This window comes from Copadichromis virginalis, linkage group LG23, assembly GCF_057382275.1.
Source record: "Copadichromis virginalis isolate Kocher_CV1m ecotype Utaka linkage group LG23, C_Virginalis_male_GT1.1, whole genome shotgun sequence".
Classification (NCBI taxonomy): Eukaryota; Metazoa; Chordata; class Actinopteri; order Cichliformes; family Cichlidae; genus Copadichromis; species Copadichromis virginalis.
The window spans coordinates 8,886,757-8,908,808 of NC_140639.1; the positions used below are offsets into that span (position 1 = coordinate 8,886,757).

The following is a 22,052-nucleotide window of genomic DNA, read 5'->3' on the forward strand; positions in this document are numbered from 1 at the left end:
CACTTGGCTTTTAAAGGTCACACAGATCTGCTGTCCGACCCTCCATCCCCTCATCTGCAGTATGTAATTCAGACCAGCAGCACCCAGTGACCACCATGGGGTAGAGACTACACAACCACCTGACCAAACTGTCACCCACTCATCAAACAAGCACACAAACATACACAGCCGCCACCACAAGCCTTCGTTCCCCCCGCCTCTTTCCTGCTCCATCCCTGCAGCCATTATCAAAGGATCTGAACAACGTCAGCGTTATCTATCGGCTGTCTCCCATGGGAGCAGCCGAGCACATTGCACACTTATCATGCAGCACTCACTCTCGGTCTCTTTCTTCCAGCACACTCTAACATGCTTGCATGCACACACACACACACAAACGCACGCTACAGAGTGAAGATCAAAGGTTAAACATCACTTTTCATCAGCTGCGCCACCCTCTACTCTATCTGTCCTCTTCCTGTCTAATGGTTGTGTGTTTGTGTGTGAAGCTATGTGTACATGAGTACGAGCAGACGTTTGTCTGTGGTTGTGGGAGCATTTCTGTCCTCACCAGGCGACGTTTTGGAGAGGCTTTTTTTTTTCCTTGCACACAGTAAATAAACAGTCCTGTCCTCCACCATTGTTTTCCTCTATCTTTCTCCATCTCCTGGATGTTTTTTTCCCCCCTATGAAACTACAGTTTTGTTTGCATTAAGCGATTAATGGGAGACTTAGTGTTTCTTTTGTAGTTGTAAAATTGGCTATTAATTTGACGTATGCTCCAATAAAGTCTGTAACAGAGCCTTTCTATAATTTGATAAGTATGTGAGATTTTAAAGTGCATGCCTAGGAGTTTGCAAGTGAACTGAAAATCCTGCTCTCGACTCTTTCAGGGTTAAAAATAAAAAAGTGAGAGAGAGAGTGGGGTACTTCACCACTTAACCCCCCCGTGTGAACCCCAGTCCTGGCTAAAGCAGGAAGCGTGCACTTATTCTCGAGGTGTACGTTTACAGAACCTCTTTCTCTGCACCCTCAAATTTTTGTGGGTCAGGGGTTCAATACGGCTGCAGAGTACTGTAACGTTCAAGACATGAGGTATTCAAGTTTTATTCAAGTCTTTTCTCTTTTTTGGAAAACAACACGTCTTAACACTATTCACAGTAAACCTTGAGAACTCCTCCTCCTTCCAAAATAAGTGCTCGAGTATGAGTTTGGCAAGTGGATATTTTTGTGTTGTTTTTTTTCTAAGCTTTTCTTGTGGCAATAATTTTGAACTTCATAATTATCTCTGGTATTTAGAAATATTCTTGTGAGAGTGTGTTTCAACATCAACACTTAAGGCAGTGTGTGTGTAAAGTAAATAGAAATAAATTATGCAGTGTCTGGGAACACGTTCAGACTATGAAACCTGGTATGTTAACGGTTTCCTCCTAGCGCTGTATGAATTTGTCCAAAGTGGTTTGCAATTATTATTAAAACCAATTTCTTTCTTATTTTTGTAATTACAGTTCTTTATTTAGCTGAAGAAAGTAGACCTGTGTGTGTCTGTGCAATCTTTAAGACTTCATATGTAAATCACATTGCGTTCTAGCCGTTATCACTGTTGTTTCTTGTTGCATCTGGCTGACTTTCATTGCGAAGTCAAGCAGCCTTGCTCCATAGTTCATTAATGATAACCCCATCAGTGAGGTTGGCCACAAGCCGTCCCTTTCCTCCAGCTCTTCATTAGCACGGTGTTGTGGGTTTGAGCTTCAGAGCAGCCAGGCTGCACTCTGGGCAATCCAGGCTGCCATGCATATTATCACATTATTATGCTTCCTAGTGTGTGGGATTGAACATTTGCCGTAAGGCTTCTAAGCACTTTTACCCGCTGATCCGCCACACACTTGTAGAGTTTTTGATGTCATTGCGACCTACATGTAAATGTAGATTATTTTTAAATCAGCAGCATGCATATCTTTGACTCTGCTGTGTTTTATGTAAAGTATAATCCTCGTGGTGGATTTCTGCTGTTCATCAAAAAAATAGGTAGTAGCAGACGTAATCAAATAAATACGTTCTTTAGCAAATAAATGGTAAATGGTCTGTGTTTATATAGCGCTTTACTAGTCCCTAAGGACCCCAAAGCGCTTTATACATCCAGTCATCCACCCATTCACACACCTGGTGATGGCAAGCTACATTGTAGCCACAGCCACCCAGGGGCGCACTGACAGAGGCGAGGCTGCGGACACTGGCGCTACCGGGTCCTCTGACCACCACCAGGCAACGGGTGAAGTGTTTTGCCCAAGGACACAACGACCAAGATTGTCGGAGCCGATTACAAGGCGAACTCCCAACTCTTGAGCCACGATCGCCCCAGACTCCTCAGGGTTAAATTTATACTTAACATGGTTTCATAAGCTTTTAACATCTAGTGAGCTAATAGATTATTTCTTTTAGGATTTTCGACTCCACATTAATAGGCCCTTATGAGCTGTGCTTATATAACTGCCTCCAGTGCCACGACAAAGTTAGACAAAAGTTATATATAGAAGTTAATAATTGTGTTTTCCCTCATTTGCTGCTCCTGGAGGCTGCTACATGTCCTACTCTCCTGTGGATGGCTGCTAATTTTCTCTGCTAGAACTGATGCAGTGTACTTTTCTGTACCATAACAACAGCTCCTCTGGCTCAACCATATGTCGAATTTTTAGATTTTTACAGAAAGGATTTAATGACGTCTCCTGATAATTCGTGTGTTAAACAGAACTGGGTCGGATTGGGGGTTTATTTGGCCATTTCCAAATGCAGAGGCACTTGGCACACTCATTTTGGAAAATTTGCTTGCTACAACTGACATCTTAGTTTAGCTTAGCAAAAACACTGGAACAAACCAGTTATACTGCTTCTTTCAAGGTTTGCAAAACCCACCTACCAGCATGTTTAAGGCTTACCAACTAGCACATTATATTTCTTTAATTCATTCTTATATAAACAAAGTGGTTTAGGTGGGATTCTGTATAAGGGCTATTTTTTTGGAGTGATCAATCCTAGGCCAGCGGTAACTTAAGTTTCCGCTGGCCTATTAAAAAGTGGCAGCTGTGCCAGCAGTTTCCACCTATTTTCTGTCTTGATGCAAAACTAAACTGCTACCTTGAATCAATACAGGAACTATTCCATCTACTGTAATTCTCTGTTATAATCTAGTGCAAAATATCATTAAACATCTTTTCCACAAATTAAAATATAATATTCCTTGTCACTGCATTGCTGCTTCTTTGCATAAACTACAAATCCACAAATTAGTATGTAGACCCAAACAAGCTATTCATTCATAAAAATATGACCCCAAATAGCTACTAGCGGTAAAAAGTAAAGTGTGAGATTAACCATCCTTATCTTTTTTTGTTTAATTTTAGCTCACTGGCACTTCAGCACTCTTCACCAGCCTCTTAGTGGGCTCTGCACTATCGAAGAGCCCATTTTCTTTACTCAGTTGTTCTCATGGAGGTCTTATTGCAGAGGTTGTTTTATTTTTACCTAAATACTAGGTTTGGGTCTCTATGGCAGCCTGGAATTGGTTTGGTTTTCTAGGAATTCATTTACCTTATCTTATTTTCAAAGAGCTGGGTACTGCTGTTTCACCTCAGTGTCTCTCTGAAATACCAAACTGTCCATGTTGATGATAGTGTATTACTACTATGTATGCTATTTGAAAGCAGATCAAACCTCTATTTTAACCATCATTACCATGTTACAGGTCACAATTTCTGTGTGAGGTCCTGCACATCCTAGATGTGGTTTGAGAAATGTACTGTAGCCAACCTGCCTGTCACTCCCAACTACTGGAGCTCCTTAAACTGTCCCTTAAGGCTGTGATTTAAAAGAAAAGTCAGGTGTGGGTGTAAATACAGCTTCATGCATTTTAGTGTGAGGGTCATCATACACACAGAGTAAACAACTAATTTAAATGCATGCTGTAATATGCACTGTTAAAACAGTTAAAATTTGAACTTTTGAATTGTATTTTTGGATGTTTTTCTACTCTTCCACATCATACACGTTAACTGTTCTTTACTCAGCAGGAACCACAAAAGCAAAAATTTAATTTAATGTTTTTGTGGTTCTAGTAATATGCAATGTGCTTCAAAATACAGCAAAAAAGAACGACCAGAAAGAGGCAGAGAGACCAGAGGAGGAGGGAAAGTGGTTCTGGTTTTTTCGCAGGTTTGAAGACACTGCGCCCACGTCTGGGCTACAACGTCCGTGTATTATCTGAGAAGTTTGAGTCACAGAAAAAGAAGAAATGACGTCGAGCTCCCCCAGGAGAACGAGAGAAAACAGTTCATTCGTGGCAGCAGTGAGAGTTGGAACGTGTGTGTCTGTCTGTGTGGCTGTGTGTGTTGGAGTTCAGGGTTCAGTGGTGTAATAGTGCACCCTTTTGACCATATTGAGAGCTGCAGCGTTACAAGATTGTGAGAAACTGAAAAGATTAAAAACAAAGTATTGCTCTAAGATCCCGCATGGTTTATGCAAAAATTCTTTAGAGTATCTTCAGCTCTGCAGCATTTCCCATAGTAAAATGGGCCTGGAGACATAACCTTTTTATTGAAAAAGGGAGGCCTGTCACAAAGGCCAGATATTCTTGCCAAGTGAAATATGTTCGCGCTTACACAATGTTTGCTTAAGAGCTGTTTTTTTTTTGCCTTGGATTTCTTGGTTCAATATGTAGTAATGCAATAAAAACGTCAGACACAGCCAGAAGACAATAAGCTCTTCGGTGCAGCTTTCACTGGAGAGTCGTATCTGCCACGTTCACACGTTCACAGTGCCCCGACAGCCAGGACATTAGGACTGCATTCCTCAGCCTGCCTTTGAAGTTTGTGGTATTTACTTTTCATCTAATTAAAAAGATTTAAATTGTGCACAACTTCACTGCAGCATATTTAATATATAATAGTCATATACTACAACTGAGATAAAATCCATCAACTTCAAAATGCCCTTACACTTTTATGTGTTGCTCTCCAGTGTGTATGTGCGTCTTAATGTGTCCAACAGCGCACATGTGTTTATGCGTTCTTGTCCACCAGTGCAGCTTGTAACTCTAGCCCAGCATGTTGCACAGAGGAACACCACAGATGTTCAGATGTTTCTCCTTGGAAAACAAACAGAGAGGCCATTTTCTCCCTGGACAGAGTGACTGTCAAAATAAGAGCCTCCCCCCCCTTGGATCTCCCCTGAAACAGAGACTCTTATTCATAGGTTCCTTACTCGCTCTGACCTGCATTTGCATGTGTTAGTTTTAGGTCAGAGTTTCTTCTACATTTGAATTTTATAAATATTTGTTTGCACATGCTTCTGGACTGCACATTTTTCTTGTGGCACACAGGGGAGAAGCTTTGAAGGTGAAGATGGTTCAGACTGAGAGAGATTTAAAGTCCAGGGAGGGGGATTAGAGAAGTCATGGTGGGAGAGCAGGGCGCCCTCTCCTCCTTCTGCCTTCCTCTTTCTGCTCCGCATTTGATTGATGTCTCGTGCTCTACAGTGTATGGCAAGGCTCCACCGGGGCCTTACAGAGCCCCAGGTGAGGACCTTGGGGAGACCGAAATGGAAGGGGAAAAAAATAGAAAAAACATGAGACGGTGGGCTAGCTGTTTTCTTTTTTGCATGTCATAGGCCAGCCATTTGTCTTTCAGCTTTACAAAGATGATATCATTGTTTTTTTTGTTTTACCTGACACATGCATCAGTCTCACACTGATGATGATGATGATGATGAGACTCAAAATGAGAGCATATACTTTTTCTGAAAAGACCCGCGTTTTGTGCCAGTGCCAGTAGTAGAAGATTGGTGTGATAAAGTCAGAGCAGAGGGGAAAGAAGAAAACAAGCTGTGTGAGCTGTGAAATTGAAGAGGATCAAAGTGTCAGCGAGTCGTAAATAAATCCTGGTCCCTCCCTGTGGGTAGATGGACAGGCTGTTGCATTGCACTGATTCCGTGAGCATCAGGAAACACACTCGAATCGTTATAACTGCATGTGCAAACTCTTAATACTGTCAGTACTTTAAGAGACGGTAACGCTGCTGAGGTTGCTCATCAAGACTGAGGAGGTGGTCCATTGAACCCTTATTGGCCGGCACGCTTTCCCAGAACTCTGTGTTTGTGTTTGATGCAATGCTGGAGACTCGCAGTGCTATGAGCTTGTTTCCTCTGAGCCACATGTGCTCTGCGGTGCTGAGCAGACTCAGAGCACAGCAGTAATGAGAAGTCCAGGTGCAGATTTTACCCTTGGGGAGGAAGTCCTTGTTTACTCATATTTAACCTTGTTTCTGACCCACCCACCCCCTTGTTTTTAAGGCATTCTGACCCCACGGACGTTCTGCTATGGTAGCCAAACTGCTCCGCAACATGTTAATGATACTCAACCGGTGGACTTTGATATTATATACTCAGATATGTTAAAACAAAATTGTACTTGTTACAAACCAAAACCACAGCTACATTCCAGTCACAGGCGAACACTGAAACACAAAGTGATGACATCAGTGCAGGTGTCTCAGCAGCACTTTTTTTTTTTAAAGATTGCATAACATCTCTATAAATCCGAGGTTAACACAGATTTAAATCCCGCTTGTGTAGATACAGTGTTCTACACTGTTGTGCACTTTTATCTCTAAATATCATCATGTACTGGCTACAATAAAATGTTCATGACTGTTCAAAGTTAAAATCATGCCGCTTTTATAGACCTGACTTTATTTGCTTTATTCCTTTAAGTATAACCTGACAACACCAGTAAACTTTGTTATTATTAACAGAACTTCCTCTCAAACTTGTGACAGTTGAAATAAAATTTGTAGTAAAAAGAAAACAGCACTACCTGCCTCCCAGACAAGTTTTTCTAATTAATCTTTGTCTAATGATAATGTATAAAATGTGAAAATAACATGGCAGTATTTGGTAGTAGATGTTTTCTTATTACCCGACTCTGTACCTCCTCCTATTTTAATGGAGCGTTGCAGTGAATTTGGCAATAAGGTCAAGGCTAGAATTGTTCTTGACTGCAAAAAACATTAACAGGGAGGAGATATTCTACCAAATATTTTCTCTAACATGTTTTTAGGAGACCAAAAACATTATTAACAAAATAGTGAATATCAGACAAACATTCAAGTCAGGCCAGTTGGTCAAAGATTTTATGCCAAATTAATGTTAATATTGCCCCCTAACTGCAGGATGTGTAAATGAGCAAATGTTTGCTGAGTAAAAAAAAAAGAATTGAGGTTTATGAAAACTTAGTTGCGCTTCATTAGAAGATTTTCCACAATGTTAATTAAGCAGAACTTGTTTTCCAAAACATCTTTACCCTTATTTTAGAGTGTGCCCGTATGATTAATGGCCATGACATCTAAACTACAGTTTCATGACTTACACTCATTTAAGAGCTGCACATCAGACAGCGGTTATGTTTGTTTTGACTAAAAACAGGCTTTCTGTTCATGGAAAAAGATGTTTACAACCCTCATAGGAATACCCTTTGACTTTATAAATGTTTTGCCTATTGCAAATTAAGTGTCATAAAGTTTTATACTGTTTAGACTGCTGAAGGAACTGCAGCCTTATAGACACAATGCATTCAGCTTTTTTTTCTTTTAGCTCCAAAACAAGATGCATGTAATTTATTCTCTGCATTGCTGCTGTCGTCCTCTAGGGGACAGACTAAACCAACTTTTGCTCACAGCACGCCTTAGTTTAGGTTGGGCCTCACTGCCCTCACCGCTGCCTGTGGAAGAAGGAGCTGTTGTGTCATGGTGTGTCTGTGTTTCTTGTTTTCTTAAACAAGATATGCAATCTCACTGCCCATCCTACAGTCAAAGTCTTTGTCAGCAATTTGGAGGATTAGAAAAGGAAACACTGTGAGCACTTTTACTGTGGAATGGCCTTATGTCTGCAGCCGCTGATGATCGGCCTCTAGAATGATCTGGAATTGAGGAGTGATGAAAACTGCACCTTACCATCTGCTGACGTGTGCACGGTGCTTATCCAAGTACGTGCACAGAACCACAACATATTTTAATACAATTTTTTTTTTTTTTTTTTTTTTTTTAAAACCTCTCTGTCCGGGTTTGGCACATGCACACACTCAGTCATCACAGTGCTAATGACATTCTTTCACACACATGCAGCTATGATTGCACAGCAGGTTCAGTTGGGTTCAGTATGTGACCTACAAGAGGGGATTGCACTGTGACTTTGTGACTGTTGCAGATTCCAAATGTGCACATTTTACAGTCAAAACTAGATTTAGGATTGTCAAATAAATAATTTATAATTAGGATTTTTTTTTTTTTTTTTAATGAGGTGTTGAGTGTTTTGTTTTTTTCTGTATTACATAACGCTTTAATGGCCAGCCAGCTGCATGATGATGTATCTTTGGCTCCTGTAATCAAATCCCTCGTGCTCACTGTTAATTAAAGTTCAGTTGTTTCAAATGGCAAGAGAAGCCATTCTCATGCACACATGCATGCTTGCATATGCACAGGTACCCCACATACTTACACGCTTTAGTGCACACACATGCACAAATGAAAGAGACCCTGAGCCTTTATGAGATATACTGTGCCTATTCATTGCAAGGAGCCTTTTAAGCATTTCTAAAGGGCTTCTTATGTCAACTTCCCACTTACCCGCAGACACTCAGATCCTGCAAACTGTCCAGATAAGCAAGCACCTATTGACACACTTTATGAACTCAGACACCCAAATTGAGAGTGAATACAGTTTTCATAGCATTCCGTAAGTAACTTTGCTCCCAGTGTGTTTGCAAGTGCCTGCTACTTAACTACACAGCATTGTATCCGTTACGATTTGATGTACATTACTGGTTGCATTTTACAAGTATGGTGCATGTTCCATGTATAGTTGTAAAAATTTTAGTTAAAACCAGTGGAGATATAGTAGCAAAAAGTTTACATTCCTGAAATTTTCTAAAATTATGCAAAAATATGGAGGTAAAGTTTAAGAAACTTAATATTAATAGGATAAATTCAGAAAGAATATGATATGAGTTTTTAAAGGTATTCTATTCCATCTTGCATAACTAAAAATAAACTCTCATAATTCAGATTTCGGACATGTTTTATCCTTTTTTTTTTTTTTTTAACGCCAGTGCTCTCCTAGCATCATTGTCACACACAGGAAGCTGATTCCATGAAGGCAAAGCTAATGGCACATTGAAAATTAGATTAAATTAAAACGTATACAGTGGAACCACGACGACCCATCGCGCGTTTTGACTGAGGCGATGCTGAACGATAGGCTATAGGCTAATTGCTAACTAGAACAACAATACGTGGTTCAAGTGGAACAGCGAAGCGCAAGTACAGAAGCCAAGGGGTTGTCACATGTTTCGGAAGGCATTGTGGGCATTGTAGGCTCAGCCAGTCAGAGCCAGCGGATTTCGTTACTCGGGCATTTTGCCGTAACACGGGCAAAAATATTGCCGTTCAGTGCCTTCGTATCTTGAATTTTTTGTGAAACGGGGTATTCGTAAGTCTGGGTTCCACTGTACCAGGTAATTAGACGAGACTTATCTCTGGCTCTCTTCCACAGCATGTCTTTAGCCTGAGCCTGGTTCTGTCGTAGCTTTCTTCCTGTTAAAAGGGAGTTTTTTTCTTCCCACTGTCACCAAAGTGCTTGCTCATAGGGGGTCATATGATTGTTGGGTTTTTTCTCAGTGTGTATTATTGTAGGGTCTACCTTACAATATAAAGCGCCTGAAGGCGACTGTTGTTGTGATTTGGCGCTATACAAATAAAATTGAATTGAATTAAACTGGTATGATCACTCCAGTCTGATTGCGATTGATTTATTGATTTGGATTTAATTACACAACTTGTTCTTTACATTTTGCTGCACTTTATAAAATAAAGATGTGGAGCTCAGGGCTTTTACATTTTCCTGCTGTAACATCTAGCAGATTTGACTTGCCCTGTTTGGACTGGATTACGGTGAACAATGATAAATGTAGTTTTGACACAAATGACTGCATAATACATATTCGATCCGATTACAAAACGCATGAAATATTCAACAACTACTCAGCAGACTTGTGTGCATGTAATAATTCTTTCCGAGAAGAATATTTTGCATGTGCTTAAGTCTCGCTCAGATGCAGTTATGTAACTACTGAGAAATTCATGAGACAGGAGAGCTAACATGCTGCATATGCATTCAGTCAGGCAGCCACAGTTAAGCTGATGTGGATATGGGGAGTTTGTTCAACATCTTCAACATAACACTTTATACAACACACACTGCTTTCCCCTGCTCCCCCTCGTCCCTCTATATTAAAGAGAGGACTCGGGTTGCATTGCGTGCAGAGTTGTAATTTTGACTTTGTCTGGAATTGGTGTAATTTCTGTGTACCTCTCCTCCAGATTTCTAAGATTTCTACCCCAAAACCGTGAAACACTGCAACCGCTGTGATTATAACACACTCCGCCATTCAAACACACTTGCAAACACACAGCACTGTAATTACAAAGGATCAAAGACAGATTTAGCATGCCTGACATCTCAACTAATAGCACATGACGGCACGCTAAAGCGCAACTCATAAGGAGCAATATCAAAGAGAAGTTTCAACACTGTTTTTTTACAGTGAAGTTTTTATGTCTTATTTAACACTGCAGTCATGAGTCAGCTGATGTCTGGCACAATCGAAGAGTTTTAAATAAAAAAGGAAAAGAATTTGAGTACTGACTTTAATATGAAAAGAGGTAATGTGCCATTCACAAAGTATGGTAAAGCTGTAGTGTTTGTGCAGCTTTGTTCACACAGTGAAAGTGTGTGAGTGTTTGTGCGCCTACCCATCTGATCTGCTTTTAAAGACCTCAAGTTAGATGAGAAAATTAGGGCCTGCCATTCTCTGAATTAGCAGATTGGTATGTTACCCTATGATTTAAACTGGTGTCCTCACATTCAGCTCAGAGATAGCATTAGACACATGTACCCTTATCCTTGTTAGTCATTTATTATACTCATGCATACTGGCAGAAACTCCCTTTAGTGGTGACAGGGTGTTTTCTCCATCAGAGGGTGAGTCCTGCGTGCTCACTGTTTGATCACACCTGTTAGCAAACAGCATAACATCTGAGGGTTGCCACGCCACTGCATCCCACATTCCTGTCATCTAACATAGCCACCAAGCTGACATGAAAGTGCTCTGTGTTATTAAGGCAGATCCTTTTGCTCTCCACAGTTATGCTGTCTGCGGGCTGCTTAACCATGATAGTTTTCTCCATAAGTGGCAGAGTGGAGACCACACCTTCCCCAGCATGTAATTAATCACATTAGCTGCCTCGCACTATCTCTTGTAGCAGAGGTGTGTGTCCTTTTTGGAAATGACAAGAAGAGGAAATAAATATAGAAACTCAGATCCACACTAAGAGTTGTGCTTTGCAAGGTCTTATAACAGTGAGGGAGGTGGGAGTTAAAAGTGAGTGCTTGATGGCCTAAGGGGGGTGTGTGTGTGTGTGTGTGTGTGTGTGTGTGTGTGTGTGTGTGTGTGTGTGGCATTGTTCTGTACTTCTTAAAGAGTCAGTGAAGCAGCTCAGATTAACAGGTCTTGTGTTTTTTGTCAAGTGGGCCACTCTGAGAAGGATTAAGTTCTCACAGTGGAATTCACACAAGTATATGCCCAACTTTTTCCAACTTGGATGCTGACACAGCAATCCAGCTCTCAGCTTTAATTAGTTTATCACTGATTAAAGGTGGACGTCCTATTTTGTTTTTTGTCCTTTTAGATCTGCCATTTTTGCATTAAGTGATAATAAATAGTGGTCCTTTTGACTAGTTCGACACACATCATTCAGGTATTTAAAAGTGTAAAGTGAAGAAAAAGCTAAACTGTTAAGAAAAATTGGTGGATAAAGCCTCCATAACACCCCCTATTGATTTGTGGGCTACCATTTCTCAGGCGACTCCGAAGCCCAGTGACCTTGACCAGAAATCAAGTTTTCTGAAAATCTTGTGAACGGTGTAACTTGGGAAAGATGCAACTTTTGGATTTTCAAAGTTGTAGTCTGGTTCGACTCTCAGTCTGATCTCAAGGTCAAGGCCAAAGGTGAACTTTTCAGAAGATCGCCTAGGGATTTCAAATTGGTGCATCTACTAGTAGAGTGAAGGGTAGAGCTGGCAGCCGCTGGTACATTTACATTTTTTTTGTGTTAAAAAAAAAACAAAAGTTTATCAACCTATTAAATTTTAATTAATTTAAACTCAATAAATTGCAAATATTCACATGAAATTGTTTAAAAAGTTTGTCTGTGTGGGAACAACTCCCATTGAGAAACGCTGCAGTTACCCTCCCTTAATGTCCTTCCACTGGTGTTGGTCTTTAGTCAGTGGTGCTGTGGCCAAACTTTGGTTGGCCTCCAGGGAAATAGAGAAATAGCTTTTGGAAAATGAATTCATAAATGTTAGAAATTCTTCTTAACGGTGTATGTAATTTGCTGTTTTTATCAGATTTTATGAACATGCACATGCTTGCATCATCTTCAACTTCCTCATAACTTTGATTTGCTGTTCATTTGCATAAAAGTCCATTATGATTTTCCTATATTTATTATTGTGTTAGCAAATGAAAGTACACAAATCCCTGTATATCAAAAGATCCACCTCAGTGATCAAAGATTTTATGGTTAATTTTAACCTGCAAATCTGTCTGAGGTTAACCTTGACCGAGCTGGATACAGTGTTTGTTTTTCAGTTGTCAGGAAGCATCATCATGTAAGGTAAAAGAGGCACGACAAGCATGTAGCTCAAAAAGCCCACTACTTCCGTCTCTCCTTTTTCATCCCGGCGTTCTGCAGGAAAGATTTTCTTCCTCAGCATTCCACACGGGATTACCACGTCTGATATAAACTCTTTTTAGAAAGTTGTGCTCGGCAGCATGAATCCTTCTCCCCCTCGCTTAAAAATCACGTACTCTCATTCTTTTCTCAGACCAGAATAGAATTTTTGATCACGTTTCAAAATAAGCTGTGATATTTATAAGTAGTCGGGTTGTCTACATTCCACTGATAAGTACAGAGTGATTAGTTTGATTGTGGGGTCAGCCATAGACAGTGAGCTGTTGCAGTGCAGTTTCAGTGTTTTGAGGGTTGTTGAGGAAACAGACTGTGTTTTTCTAATTTAATGTTCCCTGTGTTCTTTAGCAGAGAGTGCATTTCTTGTGAGATGAATAGTGTGGCATTGGTAATGAACACAAATGCTTCCACATTTTTTACTTCCTCTTCTTTGATGATTTTTTTTTTTTTACTTGATTGTTTACGTGCACAGTGCATTCAGTCTTTGTTGGTGCAGCTGCTCTGTTATATGCTCGAGAGAATATTTTTCTTGAACCTCAGTTGTAACTGTACATTTGGAATTTTTCATAATGTGGAGAAAACACACAAAAAGGCTCCGGTAATTAATGCGCTGATCCTTGTAACAATTATTTCCTGTATAAGCAAAGCCTGATCTGTCCGATATGCCTGCACTAGGCGACATCTTTCTTTGCTAGCATGAGAATTGGCACTCTCCTGTATTTTGACTCAATCCTGCATACACTGTCTTGTTGCCATAATAACTCAGTAGAGGGTAAATCATGGCTGAAAATAGTCCCCAGCAAATACACCTCCTGTTTCAGTAATGGGTGATCTAAAATATGTATATATAGACAATTACTTAGCGATAAAAAGGCGTGTTTGTACAGAATACGTGATGTATGAATGTGAAAAGTGGCTTAGTTTGTGCTTATAGGGCAAAAACTTAAAGTTTATTTTTCTTTTTATGACATTATGTAATCACAGTCTCTACTAAATACAGTTGTGGTCAGAGGTTTATATACTTATCGTGGACATGAATTATCGTGGTACTTTTAATGATTTCTTTTTTATGTTCTTTTTCCAGGACTGTACTAGCTTACATCTTTAATCTGTAATTGGGTTCACAAATTTGAAATGATATAATCATTTCAAACTTGTACACCCAATTCTTGTTTAAAGTCATTAAAGATGTACAATGTACAGTACAGCAATGATGAGTTCATGTAAATGTGTGATCTTAACTGTATAATACGCATATGTCACCACTCCCCCTCTTTATTTTGGATAGGCGAGTGTTTAACTATGAGCTAACTCTTGCTAACGTTGTTAGCCCAAGATGAATCTGTAAAAACAAATCTACTCATCTGTTAATTAGTGCTAAGAAACATGTAAAGAAAATACCAATTCACACATCAAACAAGCTACAGCCCTTTGTGTCATCATGCAACAATAGACAACTTTAATAACATTTAAACGACTGAGATATCCTATAAAATCAATTTCCTGTACAGTTATAATGACAAAGAGATTAGCTATTGAGACAAAACAGTGTTTTTTTCATAACAGTTTGCAAACATGTTTCTTTGCGCACTAAAGTTGGGCTTTGACACACAGGAATCTAAAGGGACTCAACTACCCACTGAGGAAACTTCAGTCGTTGGCACTTAGCCTGTTTTTTTGGTTTTCAGCCTCTGAGGTTGTCGTATAAAGTGGTAAAAAGAAGGCCTGTCTTTTCTTTATGTACAATCCCACACAGCTGTGGTATAAAAGCTTGTCATCTGAATCATCCAAGCTTTTATGTGAATCAATGCGTTACACATTCAAAAAAATAGCAACACCTACTTTTATGAGAACTCATCAAATCCCATCTTTTCAACCTGATAGTAGTTTTACTTCAACAATGAATATTTTAATATTTCTTAAGTCTTCAGCATCATCTTCCAGCTCTGCTTATGGTTGGTTCTTTTCACCTTGTGAGTGTCACAGGTTATGTTTGCACCTCTCTTAGTAATTTATTGCTCACCTCCGGCTCTGTTAGATCAAATTAAGGAAACACTCAGTCAGCTGTTTCCTGCCTGGACTCTTACTGGACTCTTTACCTAATCTCTTTGTCTCTAAGCAGTGTAGTGTAGCGATGAGTCAGACTTGAATAATATTTTCTTATCTACTAAACAAGTTGGTGTCTGTTAAGATGGGTTGTTTCTGGATATAAATGCATACATGGAAATGGCAGAGCTGTTCATATGACAGCTCTCATTTATTTTCCATCATCGTCCAATGTTGTTCACTTAATTTAAAAAAAAAAAAAAGAGAGAAAGAAACGGGGGGATAAAGATAATTCAGCTTGCATATTTGCATGTGAGACACGTGTGCTGCCGATATGGTGGGTGGCGTGACTGTGCCGCGTGAGATGAATTCAGACACAGGTGTTCAGCCTCGCCGCCAAACTGGATGTTCCCGGGTCAGCACCTGGTCCTGCTCCTGCTCGGTGTCTGCAGATCAACATCCAAAGCACAGGTTGCTCGGGGTGGGACCTGCATCCAACTCCTAGCTCTGGGCGTGTACTGTATTCTTTGGCAACAAGTCGAGCAGCTCCCTCATGGCAGACACGCAAGCGCTCAAAGAGATTTACACATCTCCCTCTACCTCACCCTCATATTGGAGTGGACTGCCACCACTAACACACCCACTATGCACAGACAGTATTTTAGTTGATTGCTTTCAGTAAATCAGTAAAATTTACTGCGTGTTTGCCTGATCCCCCTTTTCTTTTGCTTCTCACTGTAGAAATGCTCAGTGACTAACATTTGTAGTAGGGTGTTTTTTAGGACGCTTTCCCCCTCTGCGGGTGTCTGGAAAGATAAGACCCACATCTGTCTGAGGCTTCACGCTCAGCTCAATTGAATAGACCCGCTGTTTTTTTGTAGGAGTTTACCGCTCAGCCTGGGCAACATGGGAGAGCAAATTCAGCGGACCAGACACTTTTACATTCCTGAAGACAGCAAATCAAAACAAAGACACGCTTTGCTTAATTTGATATCATCTATATGGGATGGGGAAAGGAACTAACAGAGATCAAAAAAACCCAAGCTAGCATGCTGAAAAAGTAAAGCTGTTCACTCTAACTGCTGAAAGTGATGTATAGCTCTACATACACTACATACAAAGGGTGGCCTTTTGTTGTGGGCAGTCTGAGGTACACCTGTGCACTACTCATGATGTCAGATCAGCATCCTGATGTGGCACACCTGTGAGGTGGGATGGATTATCTCAATATGGCAGATGTGCCCACTACCACACATTTGGACTGATTTGTGACCACTGTTTGGGAGGGATGGTTATATTGTGTATCTGGAATGAATTTTAGGTCTCTACGTCCATCCCATGGGGAATGGGAGCAGTAACAAAGGTGTTGCGTTTATATTTTTGTTGAGTGTATATAGCATGCCAAATACCATAAAGCAAACTATTTCTGCAGGTCTGTTTTTAGTGTTGTGAAAATCCTCCTGAAGATATAAGAGTTTGAGGTGGCGTAGGTGCTCTTGCACTCCATCAATTTAGCTTGCTGTGCATAAAGGGCGATTTTTACCACATGTTCTGCGAATGTTCGATTTTATCTTCAAAACTCACATGTTCCTAACACACAATGTATACATCTGGCTTTGCTTTCATTCCAGAAGTAGGTCTGTGTAAGACATGAGCTCATGGTTTGTTATGTAATATTTAGGTAAGAGCTTTAAGAGAGTTTCCAGGATTCAATGGTAACCCTGTGGTGGTAGAAGTCATGCATGGCCCTTTGAGTCTGCTTAATTAGACCGATGTTGGGTTTAGCTGAGAGCAGTAGTGAGTGTTTCAGAGAAATAGAGATATCTTGTTTTTTAGTGTCTTCTGCATTCAACAATATAATTTTTGCTTTAAAGTGATGTCCACAAAATCAAATGTATATATTATGCAGCTGTTTTTATTTTTTATATTGACAGCTGCTCATCTGAACAATTCACACTTGGTGGGTTTATTGTTACAGACCCGAGTTGGGATGCGTGGTTCGTGTATTGTGGCTAAAATTGCTCTCAATTCCCAGGATTCTTGTGGTCTTTGGTTTCCTACAGTGATTGCTGTTTGGGCCTCCCTGTGAGTGTTTGGTTATCTTTGTGAGGGCATTCATTGACATTCCTGAACCTCTTACCCGTAAGGTTTATCCTTAACAAATTAATGTGCAATTTAAACCTAATTCAACCCCAAAACAGGATGTGGATAAAAAAAATGAAAACAGGCCAAAAAACTTCTAACATTTGCAAAGATTTAATCTTTTTGATGGCCCAGAACTCAATCTAGCTCAAAAGATAGCTGGTCATGATTTTTTTTTAGTTTTTTATTTATTTATTTGTTTTTATTGTTTTTGCATTTCCTGTGAAAGATGGCTAAAATCACTTACTCATCTTTTTGGATGAGTGGTTCTTGATAAAGCTGTATCCCACAATCTGTCCACTGTGCACAGTCACATGCACACACTCCTTCAGTGAGTGTATCCTTAAAGCTGTCCGCTTTTGCCTGCGTGTAACGCGATTAGTGGATATCTGTAAAGTGTGCCGGGAAACACGAGTGAAAGAACAAACAGATGCTACGTTAGTTCAAGTGAAAACGCCTGTTTCTATTGCTCATGTCTTTAAAACTGCACAACTCACACTCTCGATGAATAAATACTACTTAAGGCCAGAGAAAAATAATTTAAACAAGAGTTGGGTGTAAACCGTTCTGTTAAAGCAGCCACAATTAATATCTTTGTAATAACTGTGCATCATTTGGCAATGCCTGTGTCAGAACAACGTGACAGGCTCTGTAGTGAAGGGTCCACAAAGAATTGCCTGAAACTCCCTCATCTCTCAGCTTTATAAACCCTTCTAATTTCAGCTCAGTGTTTTGTATTCACTGTGCAACTTAACTGTTTTGATTCACTCACATGGCTCGGAACAATATTTTTGTCTGTAGCAGACATCTGTTTTCATTTGTTTCATTTCATTGTAGACTTCATGTCTAGAACCAAAACGGCAGACACACACTTATGTCCCGCAGGAGTTGGGAGATACCAAAAATGGAGTTAAAAGGGTCTAAATGTTGACGTTTTGCCAGGTGACTACAATATACACCAGAAGAATCATCCTATCACTGAGGGATTAAAAAAAACAAGCAGGTTTTACTGATGAATGGATCGATGGATGGGATTTTTTTTACTGTGCAGCAGCAGTGCTGTTGTGGGTCATACCTGCTAAACATCAGAATGTTTCCATTGATATTATGAAATCATGTAAACATTTGTCATACTTCAGGATGTAAGTGTGATAAATATATGTAGCCAGAAGTATGCATATGCTGCCATAGACCACGAGTATGGGCTAGAAACCGTGATGAAAACCTCGTACCTGCAGGAATGGAAGCTGCCTGTTTGTTATTTGACAGTCCATGCAGTATTAAATCTGGGGCGCTACATGAACCCGAACATACTTAAGCAGATAAAACATTTATGAAATGCACATTTGCATGCAGAAACTATGACTTGGCCCTTATTGTGGCTAAGTGTTACCGAGCCAACAGAATAACTGTAGACTAGTCTTGTTGCGTTATTGTTGTTTTTAGGATTCACCCATTCATCATTCCAGTTTCTGAACTACTTATCCTATTCAGGAGTGCTAGAGGAATGCTAGAGTCTATCCTAGCTGTGAATAGGGTGAGAGGCATGGACTATGTCCCCAGTGACACAAGCCTGTAACCTGGCTGGCAACCTTCTTGTGACTTCCAGCAACAGTTTAATAATTGAAATCACAATTTTTAAAGGCTAAGCAGCTGGGATTGGGGAATACACATTTTTCCTACTAAACTCAGTTTAAACTTTGCTTTCCTAACACTGTGAAACAAAGTGTAACTTATAAATACATATTATGAGTATATAAATGTAATGATTTGGCATTTATTGGTTATATAGTAGATAATAACAAAACAGAACAGAACTCAGATGAACAAAATGAAAAATACAAAAATGTGTTTATCTTATTTGCACTCATTTCAGTTGAGTTCAATTAGTCTTTACTGCACTTTGGTGTAATTTGTGGTAGCACTAGTTTGTCCTTTCTCTGGCTTTCACTGTGTGTGCAACTGCTCATTACTTCAGTAATGAAGCAGATAAAACAAGAGTGAAGTGACGTTCACGGCATTAATACGTGCTTCAATACGTGCAACAAGATCTTGTTGTAATTCCGGTTAAAATGTACGTCAGGTTTATATGATATAGGTTGTGCATTTTTATCACTGAGTGGACCAACATGTCCAAGCAGAACATGAGCCAGTTCCTGACTGTAAGGAAACTGTAGCTTAATGTTGGAGTCACGCCGCTGCGTGAAAAGCACTTTTATGTGTAAACTACTTGTACAAATGGTGGAGTCATCATTGTTCTTTTTGTTACGAGCCTCTCAGAGTCTGTAGTGCTGATTCAGTTTTCAGGTCTGTGTTCTGTAACACAGCTGACCTCCTTGTTAATTAAAGGCAGGCAAATCCCCAAGCTGTGTGCTGTGGAACTGCAGGTGCCCCTCAACCCACTTTGCCAGAAGCGCTCTAAACGGACGTCTTGGGCGCCATCGTTTAGCCTTCTTCACTATCTTCTCACTCGGTTTACTTGTCTTTGATATTTTTAAGCCCCACTCTCCTTTTCTCACTGCCATTTCTCTTTCTTCTTAAACGCTGTCATTTCGGGTTTATTTCACAGCAAGCCTTTGCTTCCCTAGGCACTTCTTTAGAAAGAAGGGAACATTAGATTTTGATTAGGCTGCAGTGCTTTCCGCTGGAATAAAGGAGCTCTTGTCCTCTCACTCCCTTGCGTTTACCTTGATAATTGGTTTCAGTACACACCCAGCTGAGAAAATTACCCACAAAAATGAACGTGCCACATCTTATGGCCAATTGTTTTTGCAGAATCAAATGGGTTGTTTTTGCCTATTTAGCTTTCCTCTCTGGCCAGTTTTGAAGCAAAATGTAATGTGTCTACTTTTAGATGAATCTGTGGTTTTTAATGTTCTGTTAATGAGACTGTGTGCTTGTTTTTTATTAGGTTGTACAAATCCTGAGGAGCTGACCGCAGAGCGAGTTCATTCTGCAGTGGAGAAGATGTTCAAGACCCTCCGAGGTTTGAGCAGCACCAGAAACCACCTCAAGCAGCTACGCTCCATCTACACTGCCAGCGATGGAGTTCACCAGGTTGGAGGCACACAAACTCTGACTGCCAGCCTCAAAACACATGTTACAGGGGTGGTTTGCTTTACCCGTATCAAGTATGAACACTACCACAGCTTCAACATATCCCAAGTTAATACAGAATACAGTTTTTAAATGATGATTTCATTTATTAAGGGATAAAAGATATCCAAACCTACCTGGCCTGATGTGAAAATATAATTGTGCTCTAAACCTAATAATTGGTTGTGCCATCCTTGGCAGGAAGAACTGTATTTGTGTCAAGTATTTGTGTTAGTGGTAATGAGTCTTTCACTTTGCTGTGGAGGATTTTTGGCCCATTCTTTTTTGCAGAATTGTTTTAATTAGGAGCGTTTTCCAACATGAACAGCGTGTTTAAGGTCATGTCAAAGCATTTTAATCAGATTTAAGTCTGGACTTTGATTAAGCCTCTCCAGAATCATCATTTTGTGTTTAATCCAAGTGCTCTTGAGCATCAGGGTATATACTGATGGCCAGACATTGTCCTTTAGGATTTTCTGGTAGAGATCAGAATTCATGGTTCCATCAATTATGGCAAGTTTTCCAAGTCCTGAAGCAGCAAAGCAGCCCTGGACTATCACACCAGCACCACCATGTTTGACTGTTGGTATGATGTTCTTTTTTATAAAATGTTGTGTTAGTTTTTCACCAGTTGTAACAAGTTCCACTTGTGTCTTGTCAGTCTCTGGGATCATCAAGATGTTTTTAGACACATGTGGGATGAGCCTTTGGTCAGCAGTGATTTTCTCCTTGGAACTCTCCCATGGATAGATGTTTTTTGCCCAGTCTATTTCATATTGTTGTTACTCTGACTGACACCTGCAGTTCTATAGATGATATTCTGGATTGTTTTTTGACCTCCTGGATGATCCATTAATGCGCTCTTGAAGTAATTCTGGTAGGCTGGCCACTCCTGGGAAGATTCACCACTGTTCCAAGTTTTCTCCATTTGTGGATAATGGCTCTCACCGTAGCTCACTAGTTTACTTTCAAATCGTTTCCAGCCTGATAGATATCAGTGACATTGTTTCTGAACTGTTTCTGTAGATCAAGGTGTGATGTATTGCTTTTTGAGATCTTTTAGCCTACTTCAGTTTGTCAGATACTTTCCATTTAAGAGATTTCTTTCTCAACAGGCCAGGAATTAATGAGGCCCGGCTTTGGCCTGTGTAATTGAACTCAGCTTTCTGAAAACTGTGGTGAATCACACTTAATTCATGATTTAACAAGGGGGACATTTTACTTTTTCACATAAGCCAAGATAGGTTTGGAAAGCTTTTTTTCCACCTTAAGAAATGAAATAATTAATTAAAAACTGGGTTTCATGTTTCCTCTCGTTAACTTTGTCTAATATTAAAATTTGCTTGATGATCATGAACGTAAATATTACAAATATCTTTTAGAAATCAGGATGGTGTAAACACTTTTTCACTGCACTGTACATGTAACTTTTTACTTTGTGTTTTATTTAACTACTCCATGTAATGTTCACTCTTGCAGTGGTTGTAGCTAGGGGTGGGTTTTAATAATCGATTCATCGATTAAAATCGATTCTGGCTTGGATAACGTGATATCGATTCATTAAAATCCTGAATCGATTTTTTTATATAAATATATTTTGCCCAAAATTCCAGAATCTCAGGTGAAACGTCACAAAATTTCAACAACCACCAAACATTTAAAACAGTAAATGAGAGCAGGTACACGGCTTCTGCACAAAGACGTAAACACAAAGCGTGGACCCGCGGATCAGAATCAGTGAGATGTCGCCTTTCTCACCTGACGGCACGGACACGGTCGGGGCTGAAAGCCGACAGCTCGCTGACTCTGATGTTTCGGCGGGTCTGCGCTTTGTGTTTATGTCCTTTTTGCGCTGATCATAAAGCTGTTAGTTTTATCTCTCTCCAAACAATATTGACCAAACCAGCAGCAAAAGAAGATCCAAACTACGCT

General features: G+C 40.0%; 1 protein-coding gene across 1 annotated transcript in view; it reads left to right on the forward strand.

Annotated features, from left to right (window-relative positions):
- Positions 1 to 22,052, forward strand: part of scfd2 (sec1 family domain containing 2) — a 102,467-nt gene that overhangs the window by 65,043 nt on the left and 15,372 nt on the right. Inside the window, exon 6 of the mRNA XM_085448669.1 lies at positions 19,936 to 20,081. Coding sequence (XP_085304795.1) covers positions 19,936 to 20,081 — 146 coding nt within the window. The remainder of the gene's footprint in view (positions 1 to 19,935; positions 20,082 to 22,052) is intronic.